The sequence below is a fragment of the Lepisma saccharinum genome, chromosome 2 (assembly GCF_977018435.1).
Source record: "Lepisma saccharinum chromosome 2, izLepSacc3.1, whole genome shotgun sequence".
In the NCBI taxonomy this organism is placed as follows: Eukaryota; Metazoa; Arthropoda; class Insecta; order Zygentoma; family Lepismatidae; genus Lepisma; species Lepisma saccharinum.
The window spans coordinates 18896284-18919183 of record NC_139230.1 but is presented as its reverse complement, the minus strand read 5'-3'; the positions used below and the strand labels follow the sequence as shown (position 1 = coordinate 18919183).

The window sequence follows — 22900 nt, the reverse complement described above, 5'->3', positions numbered from 1 at the left end:
GATATTGTTAGTTATCAATATGGAAAGTTGCATAGGACAGAGAACGTATTAAATATATACTACTCAGAAAATATTTCTTCATATTTCGGCCGATATTTTTTTCACGGATTCTGTTCTGCATAAATATAATTAAATTCAACAACAATTCAAGACATGCGCTTTATTCTATTTTCTCCCTTAATAGTTTCTCCCCTCCATGGAATCATATACTACATACATTGATAGTGAAGTGGTTTACAATATCCGACAGTTAAATTCCCGCCAAAAGGTATCCCAGCGTGTTGAAATTTTGTTATTTAGTGTCACCTTTCTGCCAGTTTTGGCTAATCGCGACTATAGAATGAGTGATGAACTTGACTAAGGGACACTCACAAAGAACACCCAACCCCACTCTGAGATTTGAACCCGGAAACTTCGGTGGCGAGATCCAAGGTTGGCTACTTAACGCTCGGCCACCTATGCGGCCAAAAAAGCATCGTAACAAAATACACATTCATCTATTCAAAGAGAATGGCAATTTTTGCAAATGAACGAGCAAAAATCTCACCACTATGAGTTCGGTTGATTAACTATTGGAATCCCTCGGTGCATATGATGAATTCCATGAATCACGGGAAATTAAAACGGCATCGTAAATGAGAACAAATTACAGAGAGTGAGTAATTAAAATGTTGTTCTCAGCTTCATTAACACAATGTTTTGACGTTTGTTGCTTCTCTGTTGTTGCAACAAATGTATATTTTATACAGTAGGAAAGTTGTTGAAAAATCCAGACAAAAAGAAGAACTTTAAAGTACTAATGGATAGAAGACACCGACACATGGAACAGCAAACAAACAAATCAATTACCAATTATTTATTTCAGAAATATAGGAAGTTTGGATCCAACAACATTCCTGGCGATTAACTCTCGTTTGCGAACAAAACGACACAAAACTAGAATCACCCAACCTACTTGCCCGATTTGGTTTCCTACGATTTTATACGATGATTTTCTTGGCCAATTAAAAACGAATTAGTTGTCGTGTAGATGCAAGCAACCAACAACAATGCAAATATTATTGCAAAAGACTATTATTTTTATTAATATATATATATTATATGTGTAGCTATTAATACTAAATTTGAATAGTCTCTCCAAATGTTAGAATGATAATTGCAAGATTATCTTAATACAATATAGTGTTAAATAGAAGGGATAAAACTGAAAAGACATTTATATATTTCCGTTCATCTGTATACTTAGGAATATTGCTACATTATTTACGGCGAAAGTATATTAGTGTTTTTGAGTTATATAGATTTTCAACTCGTACTTCAATGGTGTGAGATTTTTCATCAACAAACTATGATAAGTGCTAAAAATAGTTTTTGTAGAAATCTTTCAACACATTAAGAAGAAAATTGAACTCCGTGAGACTTCTATTATTCAGCGTTCCTCCGTAAATTAGCGGTTTGCTTATCATGTTGTGACATCATCCGTCTTGGATTGAGTTCCGGCACAGGCATGTTTCATTTGCGTTTCTATTAATCCATTACAACACCATTTTGAGTTTATTAAAGTGGAAGCGTATGATATAACCCCTCTTGAAAGTCCTTGAATTGGAAGCTCAATTTCTCAATCAATTTATAATATTGACCTTATATTAATTTAATGAAGTTCTCATTAATTAATTTTAGTTTAGGAGGTTCTCAGGTTTATTGTCGTCCGAGTCTCGCGAGGGTCGAACCACGGAACTTTTGGTTACCAGGTAAAGAACATTGTCAGCGAAGTAATTGGAGGGTTCTATATTTTGACAAATAATTGAAAACAGGGTAATATCTTTTGAGTTGTGTATCTATCTAGCCAATTATTCTAAAGAAATAAAACAAGTCTCTTATGTCTCCACTATAGATAACCTAAACGAATAATTCTCTTTCTATGGGGCTACTTAAGAAAATTAAAACAAACGTTAGATTTAAGTTACTTTTTCAGTAATTTTTCTCTGACCTTCAATACCACATTTTGTTATAGTTCATGGTTAATATTGATATATCGTTCGAAACGCAAAAGTTTTTTTTATTTTTATTTTTGTTACTTCGCGTCGATTTTCTGACAAATTGCGACATTGAGAATGAGTGATGATATGATAAAATTGATGAAGGGACAAATCACAAAGAACACCCATGCCAAGGCCAGGATTCGAACCCGGGACCACTGGCGATGTAGCACGCCGTGTTAACCACTCCGCTACCGAAGCCGGCACGACACGCAAACGTAAACAGTATACCCATCCAGCGCCGTGTGGCAAGAGGAAAGTGCTTGCACAATACAGTGGGAACATATTTACAGAATAATACAGGCCTGTTATGTTCCGGTTTGTAACTTAGAGAGAGTTACAGAACTTTAAAAGTATCTCGCAACCGCGAGCAACGCAGAGAAACACCGTCACTGCGGGACCCGCAGTAGCACGCAAAACGTGTCACGAAACTTTCGAAAACTTGCACTAACCTTTCGCCAAAGTTTTTGGAAGTAGAAGTAGTTTTAGAAGGATACACAACGTGTCCCCAGCCGTTCCAAGCTTTCCATACTTCCAGAGAGCCTAAGCATGTCTTCAAGTTGCACTTCCACACTTGGCAGCAGAACCACATTTCTTGATCCGAAGTATCCACGATGTCAGCTTGCCCAGTGTGGCCAGAACAGAAACTGTCCCCGAAACAGGACTGCGGAAGAAACACCACTTTTGCCAATATCACCAAGATATCAACCGAGACACGGTCGGTTGGCTTCAGCTGGTTTGATAATTAGCCACGTCGTTTACCGACCTGCGGCTCGCGCTACACGCCGACGAAACTGAATGAAGCTCTCAACTCGATCTGTGTGACGTCAGAAACCAACAATCGATGCTCTGCCCACGCAGCAGTGCGCCACCGTGCCGTCTGGCCAATCACGTTCGACGCAGAGATGGGTTTCCACCGTCTGGAAACTGGGTGATCGCGTAGTACAGCCAAGCCTGCGTGCTTGCTGACGTAGTCGATGTCTGCAACGTCATTGACTAAACCTTGACTAGGCGAATTGATCGCCGGACACTGTTGCCAACTCATGGAATGAAAGTGGTTGGGACGAACGCAGTGTCGTAGCGCCCTAGTTTCTGAGGCACTACGTTCGAATGCAGCAAAACAGAGGTCGAGAGCGAACTTTTGTTAGTAACGCAATTAATACAAAACAGATCGAAATAGAAGAACCTATTTCAAAATAAGAAAGGTCATTAAAAGACTCTGATGCTAGAATGAACATAATAATAATAATAATAATAACGAAATACTTCCGGTTCATCGAAGAGGAAGTCGCATCCTTAAACATAGACAACCCAAAATACATCTCTGCGTAACGGGATAGTATAACAGTTAAGGATGCAACTTAAAAGGAGTAAATACATACTGATGACGAAACTAATATAGGGTTTCTAGTTTCTGTGTATTGTAGACTTGTTAAGTAAGTGATCTTAGGTTATTATTTTTTTATCGAAGATGTCTCTGCAGAAGTGCCACCAGGACCAGCCCTTAATCAGTGAGTAGCCGTGGGCGACCCTGGAAGATAAAGGAGACCGAAGCGTGGTGCTGATAACATCACCTTCACAAATGACCGAGATCAATGGTCGTACCCCCATGTACCTCCATGGAATGTTGCAATATGCAATTGATGCAAGATGATATGGAAGGAAATTTATTCGAACTACAGGAGAAACATTCAGAAAATATAGAAAGGAATGTGAGAAAATGAAATCAATAACCCGAGTAGAGGAAATTAAGTGCAGAGTAAACGGATACAAAATAACGCAAACGTAAATAAGAATAAATAGAAACATGTTGAGATAGAAACCCAAAACAAAATTTAGAATTTAATACAAGCAGTTAAATCGAAAATGGCGTAAGGAAAAAATTAAAATAAATTTATTTATATTAAAACGACAATGTGATTGCTACTTTGACGGTCTAGCGCATTCATTGGACGACTCTTAGTCTCGTAATCGAAGGTTCCGGGTTCGAATCCCGACATACTCATGAAATTGTTTTTCTTTTCGAGTCATAGCTCATCAATCATGACGTACCGTGCGTCCATTTCGATCTGCAGCCGAGAGATCGGGAGAAGCGTGGCGGTCGGCGCTGGCGGAGATGCCGACATTTGCGGCCTGTAATGCTCGCTTATTTTTACGGACATATATAAATATTGCAAAACGAGCACTAACCTGGGTTATAATTCATCATCTGTAATTCATCCAAGTTCTGCAATTATATACACAAAAAAATACGCTTTAGAAGTGACGATAAGAGTCACAGATAATAAAACATTTTAATCATAGTTTTGACCAGCAACGTCCTGCTTAAGTTTATATCCTTGAAAGAGTTTTGTGTCGATGGGGATCGTTTGGAGGTTTCGAATGTGCAACACTGTATCAAGATTACGCTGCCGACGAAACCATTAAAAGTCAATGGTTTTCGTGAGCTTCCTCGATGAACTCGATGAAATTGGGGCAGCGTTAGAAAGTTATCCAAACAAACCTCTACGCCGTGTTTCACAGGAGATGGGAGTGTCAAAATCATCAGCACATACAGCCTCTAAGCTACTAAAATTAAAACCATACTCTTATAACACAGGTTAGTGCTCGTTTTGCAATATTTATATAAATGTCTGCATATGTCCATAAAAATAAGCGGGCATTTCAGGCCGCAAATGTCGGCATCTCCGCCAGCGCCGGCCGCCACGCTTCTCCCGATCTCTCGGCTGCAGATCGAAATGGACGCACGGTAGTAGTAACGTCGTTACCTTGTCATCAAGGGGTCTCGGGTTCGATACCGGGTGGAAGCATATAATGGTTCGGATCCCACTTTAAACTATGGGTCCAGTCCCGGCTAGCTTTTCTGTGCATAAAGTGGACTTAAAAAAATAATTCAAATCCGAATTACAATTTATCGTCGTGTTTAGCCAAAAGTTACTGCAAAGTGACGCAAAATTAGAACAACACAAATATAAGATAATGCGACGCTTTGCATTACATAAATATCTGCGACAGTTACTACTTCTTTTTTTTTGTTTTTTACAAATGTTACAATCCTTTCAAGTATCAAAGAGAAAGCTTGCCAGTGAATAAATTTGTGAACTTTTGCATGAAATTCGCAAGTACTTGTATTGAACCGTTTTTATAAACCCTTTTTGCAGACTCTAATCTGAAAAGCCAGACTTAACGCCGACGGGATACGATCACGCGTCATCCAAGTTGAAGTGATCTGGCCACAGTCTCTGCACTGCAGAGTACCAGAGTGTAATTTCAGTTATATGCGCATGGTTTAGCGTGTTTACACGATCTCGTACGAGAACGCTTCAGTTTATGACTGATTAACGATGCCTACATTAGCATAAATAATTATTCAAATGAGCGTTACTATTGGTTTATTTCTATCACATTGAGGCCGAGTTTAGTGCAGTGTAATGGAACTGTGATGATCATAATTTCAGATCAGTGTCCCTTCAATTCGTTATACCCAGCCATTGTTAGCAAATTCCAAGATGAGCTACAAAGATTCTCTTGATAATACGATCGTCGGTATTATAAAATTATTTACATTACTTTTAGAATTAAAACTAAATTCTATGTCAGCACTAAACTTTTAAATTCACCGCGAAGGCTACCTGCGATACCTTTTATGCCTTGTAAACGAAATCTACTATTCATTACATTCAGCGACTTCACGATGCTGGGTCAATTAATTAACTCATTCATTAAAACGAATAAGATTCTAGATCCGTTTACATTTTCTTAAATATGATAAATTGCATTTGTCTCTTAAGTTACTTTATGCATAGATAGGCTAATCGAAACCGGACCTACAGTTTAAAGTGAGACCCGAAAGACAATGTGCCTCCAGGCGATATCCATTAAGGGATCCCTTGATCGAAAGACTATGACGTTAAACTATGTCATCGGGAAGACCCTTAAATATGATAATCTATACGCTAATCGAAACTCTGGATCTGTCAACGAAAGTGCCACATTTAACAGAAACTGTACATTTGACTTATTCAGTGTCTGTGCAAAATGTTGCTCTCCCTATTCGCCTCCCCAATGACGTAAGGGCAACGTGATAGTCAAGTAATGAAGTGGGTACCGGGTTCGATACCCGGTGAAGGCACATGGTGGTTCGCATTCCACTTTAAATTTAGGTTTGAACCTTTAACAATTTAAATAAGCTTTTGTATAAATCATTTGAATTTCAGCTCAAAGAACAATTAACAATTCGATAGATCGTTTAACACGGTGGTAAAATCTGTGAAAATATGACTGTGTTGTGAAAACGTGAGATTTGAAGTAGAAACCAAGCATAGTGAATATTGCGTAGCTTAACTGATATAAGGCCCATTTAAATTTAAAATGTGATTTTTGTTTTGAAACAATTCAGTACATTTTGCTCTGGTCTTCATTTTATTTTTGGTTTGTCAAAAATTGATAGAAGAACGTTAACTAAGTAGCTGATGGATCTATTTTTAGGTTTTTTTGTTATTTAGCGCCGCTTTTGTGCCACATGTTGCTAATCGAGACGATTAATGATGATTAAATTAAACTGGTGAAGAGGGCACTTACAGAGAACACCTACACTCAGGCCGGGAATCGAACACGGTAACGTTTTTAGATCGAAATTCGACCTCTTAACGCCCTCGGCCACCGAACTGGCTCAACTAATGAGAACAGCTACATTTCATGAACGAGTGTTGTCAATTAACCCGATGTACGCTTAGATTGTTCATAGGAAAACTTAGAAGTAACTGAACGAGCTACATGGGTGCTTCAGGTGATGAACTCACATTTGAGAGGTCACAGGATCAAATTCCGGTGCCGACAATGTTCTCTGAGAATTTTGCGGTTTTTCTTACTTCATCCAGGGATGGTTCCATAACCAAAGGCCACGTACGCATGTGTATCATTTGTAAAGGAAACGCCAAAGTGCATCATATTATGCAAGTAAGTACTTCTTTCGATGTAGAGCTGTACTTTAATTCATCAATCGATACATACCTTCCTGCATCATTCTGTATGATGCAATTGAATAGCTGGTCTGAGCTACAGGCTTTATGCATTTTTTGTTTCAGCTGATGCATTTACATCTCATTGTTTTTGTCTTTCCATCCTCCACAGTCTCCCTAGTAGCTACAATAAGAAACGTCGAGAAAGTCAACCGTTCCACCAGTGCATCAGTTGCTGGCGCACCTAGAGATATACCTCGCGAGGTGGCAACATTGGTTCCTGTGATCCTAACCCGCGTGTTCTCTCTCTGGAGTCTCTTGTTGGTTGTGTGTGGAGAGGGTGTTGCCTCGAGAACAAACTTGCGTAGGCGGTAGCACAGAAAACGCGGGGGTTTAATGAGGAATGATGCGAAAGTGAGGGTATTTACGGCAAGCAGGTCTCTGTCAAAATAAAAATCAGTTCCGTCCGCAAAAAACTTTCACCTCGTGCTCGGTTTTTGCCGCAGCAGGGTAGAAGAAGCCACAAAACGTATTCCAGAATACCGTGATAGCTGATTATGTCTCGTTAATACTACAAAAATTAAAATTGAAGTTGGGATACTTTTCAGTTGTGATTCCCACCGGTTGACTGTTTCACCAACTCGTTGCTTTAAGGCTCGGATGGACCTTTGGCCGACAGCAGCAAAGCCGATTTTGAAATTTTCTCTCTTTTCGAAAAACTGCTATGATATTCCAAAATCTATTCCAAAACCGCTATGCTACTCCAAAACCTATTCCAAAATCTATTCCAAAACCGCTATGATATTCCAAAACCTATTCCAAAACCGCTATGCTATTCCAAAATCTATTCCAAAACCACTATGATATTCCAAAATCTATTCCAAAACTGCTATGATATTCCAAAATCTATTCCAAAACCGCTATGATATTCCAAAACCTATTTCAAAACCGCTATGCTATTCCAAAATCTATTCCAAAACCGCTATGATATTCCAAAATCTATTCCAAAACCGCTATGATATTCCAAAATCTATTCCAAAACCGCTATGCTATTCCAAAATCTATTCCAAAACCGCTATGATATTCCAAAATCTATTCCAAAACAGCTATAATATTCCAAAATCTATTCCAAAACCGCTTGCTATTCCATGACTATTGCATATATCTAGACAATAACGAAACCACACGAAGATTCACGTAAATGCTGTTTGATTTGGTTTACTACACTTCGCGTTTCTGCCTCTTTTGGCTAATTGCGAAGATGAATGGCGAAAATATGCAATAGATGAAGGGACAATCACAAACACACATGGACAGCACACAACACAAGCCTCATTGAGTATTATACTGGCCGTAGATACAGACGCCAGAGCCTCGTTAGACTGCAATAACCAGTCCAGGGTGTACTACGTGAAAGTGATGTTGACATTTGGGTGTCTGAGGAAAGCGTCCCCCCTACATCCCTCGTCAATGTTGTGGAAGGAGTTTTCTACGCAGATATAGTTTTTCAGATTCTGGAATATCATAGCGGTTTTTCAAAAGGAGAGGAAATTTTGAAAACGGTTTTGCTGGGGTTGGCCAAAAAGGTACCCAAAAGTCAACCTCACTGGTTGTCCCAATTAACATCTGCGCATAAAGTGGAACTGATTAGTGAAGTATTTCGTATGGCAAGCCATACGAGGACAGTCAAATTAGAAAAACATTAAATTTGTTTTTTTGTTTATAATCTAATAGATTTCTGCATGTAACGTTACACAAGTTTGCTGGATTTTTGCATAGACCCATTGCTGATCCACATATATTTTAGTCTGAGTTAGTGTCTGTATACCTCAAGAAGAAGAATATTTGAAATCTATGTGCAGTCACTCATGAGCCACCGCGAAGGTCTTTCCACCCATCTACGTGCGGACTGAGGCCACTGTCGAACTTCCTCCTCTATTTGCAAACTTGCTGGCGAGGTAAGCATCTGTAGAGACAATGAATTTTCATTTGTCTTAGAATGTCTATAAGTTTAGGCTTCCAGAGGGCAAGAAACCGTTGCTTTTCGCTGGTGCATACTGCATGTATGCAGGAGGAGGCGTCATTTTTAAAATGACAAAAATGTTGTTCTGAAGATTACTGGATTAGTGTTGCAGCCTTGAGCTGGTTTTGTAAGTAACAGTCTATACTTCATGTAAATTTGAGATGTTTACAGTCTGTCTTGTAATTTTTTATAAACTTTTAAGGTTTTCATTTGAATTTCCCTCGAATTATCATGACGTATTGCACCGTTAGTGTAAGTACAATGATTCATCACAACCGGAGACATCGTCCATGGCGTCGCAGCATTTTTGTCTCAAATACCACAGGCAATCAATATTGACTAGGGTAATTTTGACATTCGATCAAACGGATTGATAATAATATTCTAGTGGTATACTAGACCATAATTGTAATGCAGTCCTGCTGCGGGTATTTTTAGAGTGACTCAATCTACTAACATTTCTCCAGTGTAGTGTATTTCCGCCTGGTTTTTACAGAACAATATATTACTTAACTATGCCGGATTCTTACCTTACGTTCGCTTTGCCATTTTCTTTATCGCTGTCTCATCGGAAATATTACCAATCGATAGGAATATGGGCAGTTACGAAATATAAATAAATTTTACAAACAGAGCTAATCCAGACATGTCTTGCGAATCAAACGGAACGCCAACCTTAGACTGGCCTTGACCGAGTATTGAGCGGAAAGTCTAGCGAGATAAGTTGGGTTCAGGGTCATCGGTTTCTCCCAACCTCCGAATACGTCTTCAGTGCAGAAGCATTTGGAGAAAAAAAAAACTAGGTTAACAGAAATGCTGATGTCTTGTCGGTTGTCGTGACCTAGAGGAAGTCCGTGGCGAAACTACGGTCCTCGGTTCGATATTTGTAGCCAATCAGTCTTGATGCCCTGATGACCTTGCGAGGTTTAAAAATGTTGAGCATCAGCGCTTCAGTTGGTAGGATGATTGGCTGCCACGCTGGGGACCTGGGTTCGATTCTGCAGGGAACTGCCTGGAGTGGTAAAAGCGACCAGAGCATGGTGATGATCACCTGCTCTAGGTTAGAGATCCCGACACCTCTATGTGGTTTCATGGTGCGGTGCAATGTACAGGTGGATCCAATGATTTGCTTCATGGGAAGGCGCAAGATACAGTGAGGTCCTGTGAATTCATTGCAGGTGCAAAGTACAGGGGAGATCCTTACCTTTCTTTATTAAAAAAAAGGTGGTATAAGAAGTAAGACTTATTTAGGTGTGAATCCAAACTACCTTGATATCACAGGTTTATACTGAAATCGTCACATATTCGTCACTCGTCGCATACGCTAATTCCCCCAGATCATTTTATTCTGAAGTTTCTGCATCATTCTACATGCAAATAACTCAGTTTGGTTAACATGTAAATATATAGTGTATGTTTGTGTGAGAGTATAAAAATATATTAAAGTGAAACCCTCTGTGGCGAAACATGCCTTTCGAAGCCTGAAAAAATGCTTTTCCTTTTCATTGATGGACTCTTATCAGCACATCGAGTATCATCCCAACATTTTGGTGTTCTCACCACAAATGGCAGTGCTAACCATTCGGTTATACGTCGACCTGACGATGAATTATTTGAATTAATTATAAATATTATAATGTGATTGATTGATTGATTTTGTTTATTTTATTTCATTTGATGGGGATAAGTGATGGTTTGATGAAATTGATGATGGGGACACTCACAAAGAACACCGATGCCCAGGCCAAGATTCGACAGAGGTCGAATCTTATAATTTACCATGTGGTTTAACATATACTAGTTCTAAGACACAAAACCCTGAAATACTTTGTCTTATTATAAAATCCTACAATTGACGGCTCAGTGCTTGAAATTTAGCAATATTTCTCAATATCTTGATTCGTTTCGAATTTATATTTAAAAGTTTTCTGAGACTATTTCCAATTTTTGTGGTACTTATTTTTAACTTTTGAAGCCTCAACGGACACGTCAACAACTCTTTTCACGCGAAGTCTAAAATAGGAATGCTGCCTATCTTTGAAATGGCAAAAGTTAAAGTTTAAAGTCATTAAGTCATTTGATAACTCTTTCCATATATATAGAGTGGCAAGTGGAAGTATTACGCACTTGATTCGTGAACAAACTAAAGTTGCATGAAGAATAAGGTCACTTATTTTCCACTATATCTACACGAAAACAGATTTTTAAAATGCCTACCTTATTTTTTATTATAAAGTTTTGTGTGTAGAGATTAATTAACTATATTAAAGTATGGGTGGGCAATATACATTTTTGTAAAATCGAACAGAATCTACAATTGTAGAGGAAGCAAATGTAATAATTTTCTATAAACAGAAATTATTGTTTTCTTTCTCCAGTCTTCATCGTGGGAGAGATGAGTCATCTTCAGTATATCAGCCTTATATTATAAAATTATAAAAATATCCCACAGTCTAATTTACTTAACGCACAATCTTTTAACATTCTCAATGTCTCAGTAAACCTTGACCTCTAGCGTTTGTCTGGGAAATGCATTTTATATTTCCAAGTGATAAACCACATAAATAAATAAAACCTAGAACTTAGAAAACAGATGTCAGCGAAAGTTCTCAGTGAGGACTACGGTTATTGTGGGTTACGAAGCAATTTACTTTCACTAGTATTGGAGAGTTTCATTGCTAAAGAAATTACTTTTTAGGATGAAAAAAAAACAATAACACGAGACAAAACACTTGGTTTCGGTTAGGTGTAATTCTGACGTTATGAAATTATGATTTCTCCAATTTTTCACAAGGCTGAGCAGTTAGGGTAAGAGCATCGCAAGTATTCGCTATCCAGAAACTGCAAGTTATTATTAAATAATATGTGGCCAATCATTCAGTTGATTTTGCGTTATGGGCAACATTTTATTCATTTTTCCGTATTGTATTGAAGTAGAAATTTGCTTGCATAAGAGTCCCCCCCCAAATTTCATCTTTGGATTTCCATCAGTCTAAACTGTTCTCCGAGATAATGGAATGCTAAAATATTGAGTTGAGTTTTTGCTTTAAGTCCACTTTATGCACAGATAAGCTAATCGGGACTGGACCAACAGTTTAAAGTGGAATACGAACCACTATGTGCCTCCACGGGGTATCGAACCCAGGAACCTTTGATTACAAGGCGTCAACGTTACCACTACGCCATTTGGGAAGTCCCTAATTGTTAAAATGTACCACAACTTTTCAGTAATTTTGGGAACTGTCTCGGCTGAAGTGTTTTCTCTCTCGGACGACGAACGGTGAAACACTTTTCAAGATACTTCCCTACACACCAAACTCGCATTTTAATACATATTTAAAACTTACAAAGTTATCTCTGATAACTCTCACAGAGTGTCGTATACAAGTGCGTATTTTCCGGTTTACAATGAACTTTACGACAGCCCGAACGAATTCGTCAAAGCGCTTGTAGTACTTTACAGCAGATCTTATGTTTGGTTCCGAAAGTTTTGTCAAAAGAGCCGAACTGGAGAGACCCTACTCCGCCTGGAGCCTCCAGATTCCAATATGCGTCTGGAAGATTAGAATCATGAATATCAAATCTGGTGTTTAAACTTCTCACGCCAGAAGGGGTTCAAGTTCAGAGTCTTCTCTGTGATTTATGCTTATGAAATGTCAGTGAACATAGTTCTGAAGTTTCAGAAAAGGAGCGAGTACGAAACATCAAAGACGAAAACTTTCGAAATAATGGGAACTTGACGGGATTTGCTAACCACGTTTTACATTTTGTCCAGAAGAATTCACTCCTTTCGCTCTTTTTGAACTTATTTGCTTAAGTCCACTTTTATGCACCAATAAGCTGGATATATGTATTTTAAAGTGGGATCCGAACCACTATAGTATCGAACCCGGGACCCTTTGATTACAAGGCGATGACTCTAGTAACTTGGAATTAATCGAGGAGAAGATATTATGTGTTTTTCACAGTATTATCCTAATCGGTTGAATTTCTGTGTTCATGCACAGCAAGGCTAATCGAGGGCCCAGCCTACATTATAAAATGGAATCCGTACCACTATGTGCCTCCACCGGGTATCGAACTCGAAACCCCTTGTATTCAACGCGTTTCGAACAGCGACCATAGCCGGTATCTCAGCACTTTTTGTGGATTGGATTGATTTGGTGTTTTAAGTCCACTTTATTCACAGTAAGGCTAATCGAGACTGGACCTACAGTTTAAAGTGGGATCCGAACCACTATGTGCCTCCAAGCACTTATTGTGGAAGGGGGGAGTAAAATATTTATGACTTTCCACGATACTACTTTTGTAGAGTACGTTTCAGAAAAATTGGCCGCGGTGGCTCAGTCGAACTCCGTGGCGGAGTGGTTAGCAGAGCGCGCTATAACGCCAGGGGTTCCGGGTTCGAGTCCCGGGTAAGACATGGGTATTTGTGTTTGTGCAGATGATAAGAAAAGTGAGAAACTGTAAAAACTGAAAAGTGTAAAATGAGAAAAAGTGTGAATGGTGGGGGATACCTCCGTGTAGGTGGTATTTCCTTTAATGAAATAAAAAGTCGGTAACGCGTCTGACTACCAAGCTAAAGGTCCCGGGTTCGATCCCCGGCTGGTTCAAACTTTTCTAACGTTGGAAGCGGCCCCGGCGCCCACCCAGCGTCGAATGACATGGGTACCTGGGAGAAACCCTGGGGGGTAAAGGCGGTCAGGGGCGTGCTGATCACATCACCCCCACTCACAACCGGATCAAGAAAGTGTGGGGCGTTACCCCCACACCCCCTATACGCCTTCATGGCGTGGTGCTAAGCACAGGGGGACACTTTACTTTTTTTTTTTTACGTTTCAGAAAAATACTTTATTTATGAGTTATCACTTGCAATATGTACAGTCACCAGAAAATAAAATGAGACAACTAGATCCTGATATGCTAACTTCCCTGCAAAACGTTATGTGTGTTGCCTAACTCTACGGTGATAACTGGATTTTAATAGCAAATTCTCAATGACAACTTCTACCACCGCCTAAGAGTTAGACAACACACAGGAAGGCGTGCTTTTGTAGGATCTAGGTGTCCCATTTTTATTGCCGGTGACTGTACCTATGTTTTTGCAGCATTTTTATTCTTTACTCATAATTTTAGGTAGGATTTTGCCCTCCCTCTTTTGAATCCTCAAATTCAGTCTGTGGCAGTGACAAACAACGCGCTAATGTTGATATTTTGTACAGGCATGGACGCTTTGAGGAGAGGACGAAAAGGAGTTATTTGATCCCCCTTTGAAAAATAGATAAATTGTATACTTCTTTCTTTTATTTGTAAATCATTTCTGCTTCTTTTCTTTATTTGTTTTTTGGCTTTGTTTCTACTTTGTTTAATCTTCTTGTCAGTCTTATTGCGATGGTCATTTCTTGTTACATGTTTTCTTCCCCTTTTCAATCCTAGTTTCTTCTATTCTCTCTCTCTCTCTCTCTCTTCTCTTATTTTCCTACTCTCTCTCTCTCTCTCTCGATATTATCTTATTTTAATACTCTCTCTCTCTCTCTCTCTCGATGTTATCTTATTTTAATACTCTCTCTCTCTCTCTCTCTCTCTCTCTCTCTCTCTCTCTCTCTCTCGATATTATCTTACTTTCCTCCTCTCTCTCTCTCTATCTCTCTCTCTCTCTCGATATTCTCTTATTTTCCTAATAGGGCCTCCCGATGATGCAGTGGTAGTGTCGTTGCTTTGTAATCAAGGGGTCCCGGGTTTGATACTCGGTGGAGGCACATAGTGGTTCGGATCCCACTTTAAACTGTAGGTCCAGTCCCGATTAGCCTTACTGTGCATAAAGTGGACTTAAAACAACCAATCAATCAATCAATCTTATTTTCCAACTCTCTCTCTCTCTCTCTCGATATTCTCTTATTTTCCTACTCTCTCTCTCTCTCTCTCTCTCTCTCTCTCTCTCTCGATATTCTCTTATTTTCCTACTCTCTCTCTGTATTTATTTATCCCTCTCTCTGTCTATTGCTTCTTTATTTCTCTCCCTTTTTCTGTCTCTGTTTTCCTTATATCTTTCCATTCTCCTCCTTTCTCGGGGTGTAAAGGGTGACCCTGTGAGAACACCCAAATGTCAACCTCCTTTCCACGTAGTACACCCCGGAGTGCATTTTGCAGACAAACGAGACTCTGGCGTCTGGACTCACAGCCAGTATAATTCTCTGTGGGGCTTGTGTGCTCTCCATTTGTGTTTGTGGTTGTCCTTCCATCCATTGCATTTTATCAGCATCACACTCACATCACATCTTCGCAATTACATTGAGACACGAGAACATACAGAAAATATTTAGCTGGAGTTCAAATCTAGAGAGCAGAGGTTAATTGTCATGCGACATGCCTGGGAATAAACTGGCAGAGCATTGGCGCTTCCCACGTAGCGCACAATTCCATGTATGTAACGCGAGAAACTAATTTTACAGCAATATGAGTTTGTGAGAAAGCCTGATGTAAAAGACGTTACATCGTGCGGTAACAAAAAGAATAAAAATAACAGAGTGGCTGCCTGGTTCCTATTTCTACATTGGCCGTTTGGAAATCGTTAAATCGCTCTTTGTAACAAAAAAGGTGGAAGAGGAAGGATAGCAACGAGTAAATTGAGGAAAATCCATTTGTCTTCTAATGACTCCATTTATTCTTTGAGAGCAACCAAACTTATACAAATCCATATCGGTAAGACTTGCCTTCTGTGGATCATAAACTCGCCTTTGTTGTCATCTAGATAAGACGGGTCTATTGATACTTAAGCAATTTAAGGGGGCGAAATATACTTTTGTCCTCCTCGATGGCGTAGTGGTACCGTCCCGGGTTCGATACCCGGTGGAAGTACATAGTGGTACGAATCCAACTTCCAGTCACGATTAGCCTGTGCATAAGTTTGACTTGAAACAAAAGCACACACAAACTCTCATATGAATGATAATTTACAAGATGATACAAAACAAATACGTACGTAGAATGCAACTTGGACACTGCAACATTTCAGAAAAATAAATGAGATGAAAAGTCTTGTTCTGGAAAGGTTCCCGACCTAACATCACTAATCTTTAATTCCTGAAGATGAGTGTGAAGCTAGCTCTCAAAAACTCTGTAAAATTTACAGGACTGACCTAGTGATTGTACCGAGAAAATATATTAATCAGTAATTCAAAATTACAAAAATACTAGGAAAGAAGTAAAGAAAATGTACAATACCTTGTTGGTGTTGCTATGCGTACTCTGGCTCCGTCATCGATATCAGGTAGTCCTGAAATAAAAAAAAAAATTAGTAGAGTTAGTTTAGAGTTGAAAACTAAATAATGGAATATTATTGTAATATAATATTGGAAACCGAATATCTATCACAAATCAGGCATGCGTTTCTAATAGAAATGGAGGAACAATCGAGTCTATTGGATAGATTAAATGCACGGTGCATTATTATTGTTGGAGAATAAAAAGCACCAAGTAATATAATGTCTATTTTTAGTTTTTCTTCCACCATGCACCTTGTAACCTAGGCAGAGGGCTCAATATACTGTCTAAATTGGTAGCGCCAATCCCAATTGCGGAAACCACTTCAGTGTTCACGACTTCCGCGCGCTACTTCCTTCATTGCTTCCAAATTTCCATGCACTCTTTCTCATCCTTTCAGCACTACCCTCCCTTCCCCGCTCTTTTGGTTGGAGACTATGTCCGCAAAAGCACCGAAAATATAATGCTAGTCCAGTTGCATTGATCCCGAAAGTAGAGAGAAATTCGCGATTAAATGTAAAACAACCTGTCAACGACAGAGGTGTGCATTAATAAATAGCTATAAATGCATACTTTTCAGTAGCAACACAGGAACTCCAATACAAACACACCTGGCTCTAGATTTAAAGAGAAACCGCCTCGGGATAGTGCAAAAATGTCGATTGTGGATATGGCATATTATATTATTTTCATAAAGAGAAACTCATATTTTCCTCTTATTTGCAATTAAATTTTCACGCGTCAAAACCAGATACGTTTACTTACTTACTGTCCTGTTCACCCCTCTGGGAGGCATAGGACCTTGATAAACGCACGTCAGGGATTCTGTTTTTTGCCATCTCTTTGATCTCGATCCAGCTCTTCCCTTGTCTCCGTCTCTCTTTGTACTGTACTCCTCCAGATGTTTCTGGGTATTCCTCTTCTCATCGTACCTTGTGGGTTCCAGTCTACGGCCTTTTTTGCTATGTTTTCGTTGTCTTGTCTGAAGGTGTGTCCTTTCGATTTCCATTTCCCGTATCTGATTTCCTTCTGCACTTCTTTTTGATTTGTTCTTTTCCATAACTCCTGGTTGGTTATTACTTCTGGTCATCTAATTCCTAGGATAAATCTCAAACATCTCTTTTATGTATACGTGAAGCTTACTTCTTATACTTTGAGCTTCTTTCCATGTCTCACATTCATAGTGTAAAACAGATTTTATATTTGTAATAAATAATATGGTTTTTGTTTTCATGTTTATTTGGTTGGCTCTCCATATTGATGAGAGCATTGAGAAAGCTGTTCTTGCTTTCATTATTCTGGAATCCACATCTTCTTCGGACCCACCTCACGTGGAAATAATGCTACGTAGATAGACAACTTTTTTAAGTTCTTGGATGTCCTGATCTCTAATTTTCAGCTTAGTTTCAACCTTATTGTGGATTCAAATATCTTTTCTTTTGTTTATATTTATCTGTAGACCCACTTCTCTTGCTTCCTTATTTGTGTTCTGTAATTTACTCCGAATATCTGTAAATCTATGGGCTAATAGGTATACATCATCAGCAAAGTCTGAACATTCCAATCTTCCAGTCATATCCCATGGAATTCCTCTTTTCCTATTTCTTCTTGCTGCTTCCATAACCTCATCCAGATCTAAAACGGACAGGAGTGGAGACAGAAGACAGCCTTGTCTGACACCGCTCAGACAAGGAAAAGGTTCTGATGTTTTCCCTTTGTGCAGAACACAGCAGGAGTAGTTTTCATACATGTTCTGTATGATGGATATTATCTTATTGGGTACACCCAACTTGGCCAGTCTCTTCCATATTCTATTTCCTGAATCAAATGCTTTAGCGAGATAAATAAAGGCTAGATACAGGGGGCTATTCCATTCCAATGATTGTTCCACTATTACCCTGATACAATTTATTAGGTCTGTACACGATCATCCTGCTCTAAACCCATGGTGTTCTTTCCGTAGTCTTTGATCAAGTTCCTTTTTCGTTCTATTCAGTATTATCCTTGTAAAACTTTGCTTGGAATGGACAAACGCGTAATGCCCCCCAGTTTTCACAATTGGAAGAAGTCGCCTTTCTTCGTTATCTTAACTAACAGCCCCTTCTCCCAATCCTGTGGCAAAGATTCTTCTTCCCATATAGTTTTAAAATATATATGCAGAATTTCTGAGGTAATTTTTGGATTTACGTTCAGCACTTCTAAGTTTATGTTATCAATCCCTGGTGCTTTCCCTGTTTTTGTTTCCTTTATTGCTCTAATGATTTCTGATTTACTTATGGGGTCAATGTTCACGTCTTCTTTCATCCAAATCCTGAAATCCATCGTTTTCTTGCCCATCCTCTGAATCATTTCCAATTCTATTCAGAACTTCCGTGAAGTGTTCTCTCCATCTTTCCATTTGGTCTTTTTCATCTGCCAAAAGCGTGTCATATTTATCCTTCACTGGTCTGTCAGCATTGAAGGGTCTCTTTGACAGCTTTTTTGTTATCTCATAAAGTTTCTGCTGTCTTCTAACCCGGCGTTGGTCGACTATGTGGGAGTAACGACATGTTAGCACGACGCTAACACCTCCATTTCTTCAAACTTCGTTGATCTTTTTTGCTTCTCAATATCATTTTTGGTTCATTATGTGAATATGCAACATTGCTGTTTCGTCACGTCCAGTGTACTGTGGCTCATGAATATTTCTTTGAATTTTATGGTCATTTTTGACGGCTGATGCTTCATTGTTGCTCTCATGATCAATTATGCCAGGCTGCTCCAATATCTTCTGAAAAAAACAATATCGCACTGCTCCTCACCTACACTTTCAGAGTCTGGATCCTCCATTAACCATTGCAATATATGAGTATTGACCATCATAGAAAAAGTCACTTAAAACAAGAAGACCAATAAAATTCACGAAAACAAAAAATAAAAAAAATAAAATAAAAAAAAACAGTCCCCGCGATTGGTAGACACGTGAGCGTCACGTTAACAGTTTGACAATTTGTTGACAGGATCATGGCGCAGCTCCTAATAACAGAAGGGAACGCTCCACCTTATTATATTTTCCCAACCGTAACAAGACAAAAGACAGCTAGTCTGCGTCTCAAAGAGCTTTCGTATTTTACAATAGATATATAAGCAGATGAATTTCAACATTAGTGAAGCGCTAACATGTCGACCAACGGCGGGTTAAGAAAGCAGCTCTCTGCACTTCTTCTGTAAGGTTGTCAATCCATACGCACTTATCTTTCTTGAGACTCTTCATTACTTCTTTGTTCTTACTTTGGTATTGTCTATTGAGGTCCTGCATACTGGTTCTGGTTCTTGTCCTATCCAATATTAAGTAGCAGGATTTATCTGAAAACCAAGGCTTCTTACCGATTTCTTTATAGCCTAAAGCTGATAAGTTTGCCGTCTTAAAAATCAGATTATTTAGAAAATATAGACGTATACATACTGTCTGAAGAGTTAAATTTTTGATTCCATGATACAATAGTGTGTTGCGATATTGCTTTCCATCTGTATATTTCTAGAAATCCGTAAGACACTAGAAACACAGAATTGTTGTACTCAGTAGCGCCAACTTCATTTTTTTATGTATGGAGAGGGCATGTTTGACATGAGCAATATTGTGATACAAGGAATCTAAAAGACTAAAAAATCTATGATTTTATTCACATGAATTAGATTAACTGGTCAAGTCCACTTTATGTACATAAAGACTAATCGGAACTGGACGTAAAGTTAAAAGTATGATCCGAACCACTGTGCCAACACCGGGTATTGAACTCGGGACCCCTTGATTACAAGGCGACGATGTTACCACTTCGCCATCGGGGAGATCTACACGTTAATTAGAAACGTATACCTCTTCTTGCCTTTCTGGTGGGCCAAAAGTACATAACCTTTTCAATGAAATTTTTAAAACTTGTGAAAAATCTAATTTTGTTATACTTAAATTTCGTACAAAAAATCGAATCTTTGCCGCCATATTTAATACAGGATTGGGTAAAAAAAATAAGACGATTTAAATTTCGGTATGGCTTGGTGAAACACATATCCCTGAATAGAGCGGTTTAAAGCTTTCAGTCGTCATGCAGCGTTGGTCGAAAGAGTATCGAACGTTTGCTGTGGAATGGTTTTTTAGAAATAATGACTGCTACTGTAAGGCAGCGTGTCTTTCGATGACATTTTGATGCCGGAAGGAATGGCAAGATTCCGACATGCCAAATAATTTTGAATTGGGTTACACAATTCAGGACTACTGCATCCACAATCAGCAAGAGGCCTCCTGGTCTCCATTCCTTCCGATGTCAAAATGTCGTCGAAAAACACGCTGCGTTACAGTAGCAGTCATTGTTTCTAAAAAAAACGTTCCACAGCAAACGTTCGATGCTCTTCCGACCAACGCTGCATGACGACTAAAGGATGTGTGTTTCACCACGCCTCCTATAAAGATGTCGGTATGGCGCCAAATTTAATCGTCTAATTGTTTCTGCCCCACCCTCTATATCTTTATGCTGGTGGCACGTATAAAGTTGTTTAGTGAAATAATAAAATTATAATAAAATCACAAACATAGAATCTGTTGATATTAAAATTGTAAAATGCAGGATTTCCATTAACACGGGCGAAACTAAATGAATATACAGTAATCTTCGTGGAAACATGTATATTTTAGGGAGAATACTTTTTATGGAGGAGTGGTTAGCAACATCGCGCTACGACGCCAGGGGCATCGGGCTAGAATCCCGGCCTGGGCATGGGTGTTCTGTGTGAGTGCCCTCTCGTCAATCTCATCATATCATCACCAATCCTCATCCAAAATCGGCAGAAAATCGGTGCTAAATAACAATAATAGAATCAAATCAAATCTGAGCATTTGCTTGCACTTGTATGACTGGACTGAACACAAAATTCACGGACAAACATCAGCGCTGGAGTTTCCCCAACCGCATCTCATGCTGCATCAGTCCTTTTGGGGCCAGCCAAGTAGATTTTCGTTTGTTGAAGGGCGCTCATAGGTCAACTCGTCTAGTCCCTTTGCCGCTGTTATGCGACGTTCTACGCCGCTACTTTCACTTCCAAGTAGCTCCTCAACATCAGCTCTGGAATTTTAGGTCCAATCGTCAAAGTTTTCATTACAACGGGCTCACTCGTTGGTTTCCAAGGTGACAAATGCTCCCGGGTGAGTCGGAAGACAATCTCAGGCACAGGCAGTTGCCCAGAGTTGCTCTTCTGCATAAGAAGATGAAAGAGGCCGCAGTGATTTTTTTCTCTCTTTACGAAATGAAGCTAGTTGGATGCGGGTCACGCGTGGGGCCATCTGGTCTCCACCGTCCCACCTCTCTTTAGTCGTTTCTTTCTAACGAATCCGTCCTCGCAGCATCCCAAAGAGTTAGCATCTGCGTGGTGTTCTTCTCCAAAAACACAGAGAGAGAGTTCCACTGTTCTTCCTCGGTGATACGGGATGAATTGCAGATTCTCTCCGTCATTATTGTTTCATTTCCAACCGTGAAAATTAGACGCTCTGATCGGTATTCCTGCTGCCTCGGTGGACGGGCATGTCGAGTGTTCGAATCTAGATTTCGCTTTCAGATGTTCTGTTTTGGTACTCCTGGATGTGATTGCTGCATTTTATGAAGTCATTTACATAAACTAATCATAATTTTTCACCGTCAGGATCTTGATTTGTAGATCAAGTTTTTAATAAAGAAGCTTTCGATAAATATTACACACACCCATCGATTACCGGAAGGAAGGGAAAAGGAGGGGCCGTAACTTCTCGGAAAATTAATGTCAACCTAAAACTATATAATTCATACCATCTAATTTTATTTCGGCTATTAACGTTTATTATTAAAAGGGCGTTGTAGAAACTGAAGGAGTTTTTTCTTCAGATGGCGACATTATTATGGGAGGAAAGTGCCTCGTTTTCCCTCCTGGAAACACACCTTGCTTGCTCCTCCCATGAAAAAATCCTGTGGAAGTCCATGTACACACACACACACAGATACATACATAACTCTTGTCAGAACTTTTTCCTCCTGTTCTTCCACGTTATTTTGCATAATATAAAAGACTGTTGTAAAAGAAGCCCCGAGGTCAATTAAAATTACATAATTATAATAATTATTTGCACGTTATTCAACAGCACTTTTATTTACTCTATTTCTGTTTACTTCATTTTCCTTTATTTAATTAATTAACTTTATTGCATGGATTAAAGCGTTCTTGATATACACACGTATGAAAATCTGTCATGCATGCTTATAAGAAATCGATATATATGATCGTTATTGTAGTTAAGATGTAACGCTGCACTCCACAAAATTGGAATTATTTGAATTTAAAATTTTGGGTGCGTCAGCACTCAGGCTATTTTGAACTCATCACGTTATACAGGGTCCAGCCCCTTACCATAACAAATAACAACTGTAACGTCGTGTAAAAGCTGAGTCTGTAAAGGGGCACTCAGCACAAGCAAGGACAAAACACAGGACAACACACACACAGTCCTACGAAGATTACACTGGCCATGGGTCCAGACGCCAGAGCCTCGCTAGTCTGCAAAATGCAGTCCAGGGTGTACTACGTGGAAGTGAGGTTCACCATTGGGTGTACTA

At 39.2% G+C, this 22900-nt stretch overlaps 1 protein-coding gene across 3 annotated transcripts in view; it reads right to left on the bottom strand.

The window, feature by feature from the left end:
* The window catches only part of LOC145983943 (uncharacterized), a 305676-nt gene that overhangs the window by 46067 nt on the left and 236709 nt on the right, over positions 1 to 22900 (bottom strand). For 2 of the 3 annotated variants that reach the window (XM_083117135.1, XM_083117136.1), the window contains one exon: positions 16248 to 16299. In XM_083117135.1, coding sequence (XP_082973261.1) covers positions 16248 to 16299 — 52 coding nt within the window. Of the gene's footprint in view, positions 1 to 2491; positions 2798 to 16247; positions 16300 to 22900 lie in introns of those variants that run through there. The other variant, XM_083117137.1, reaches the window with a different exon arrangement.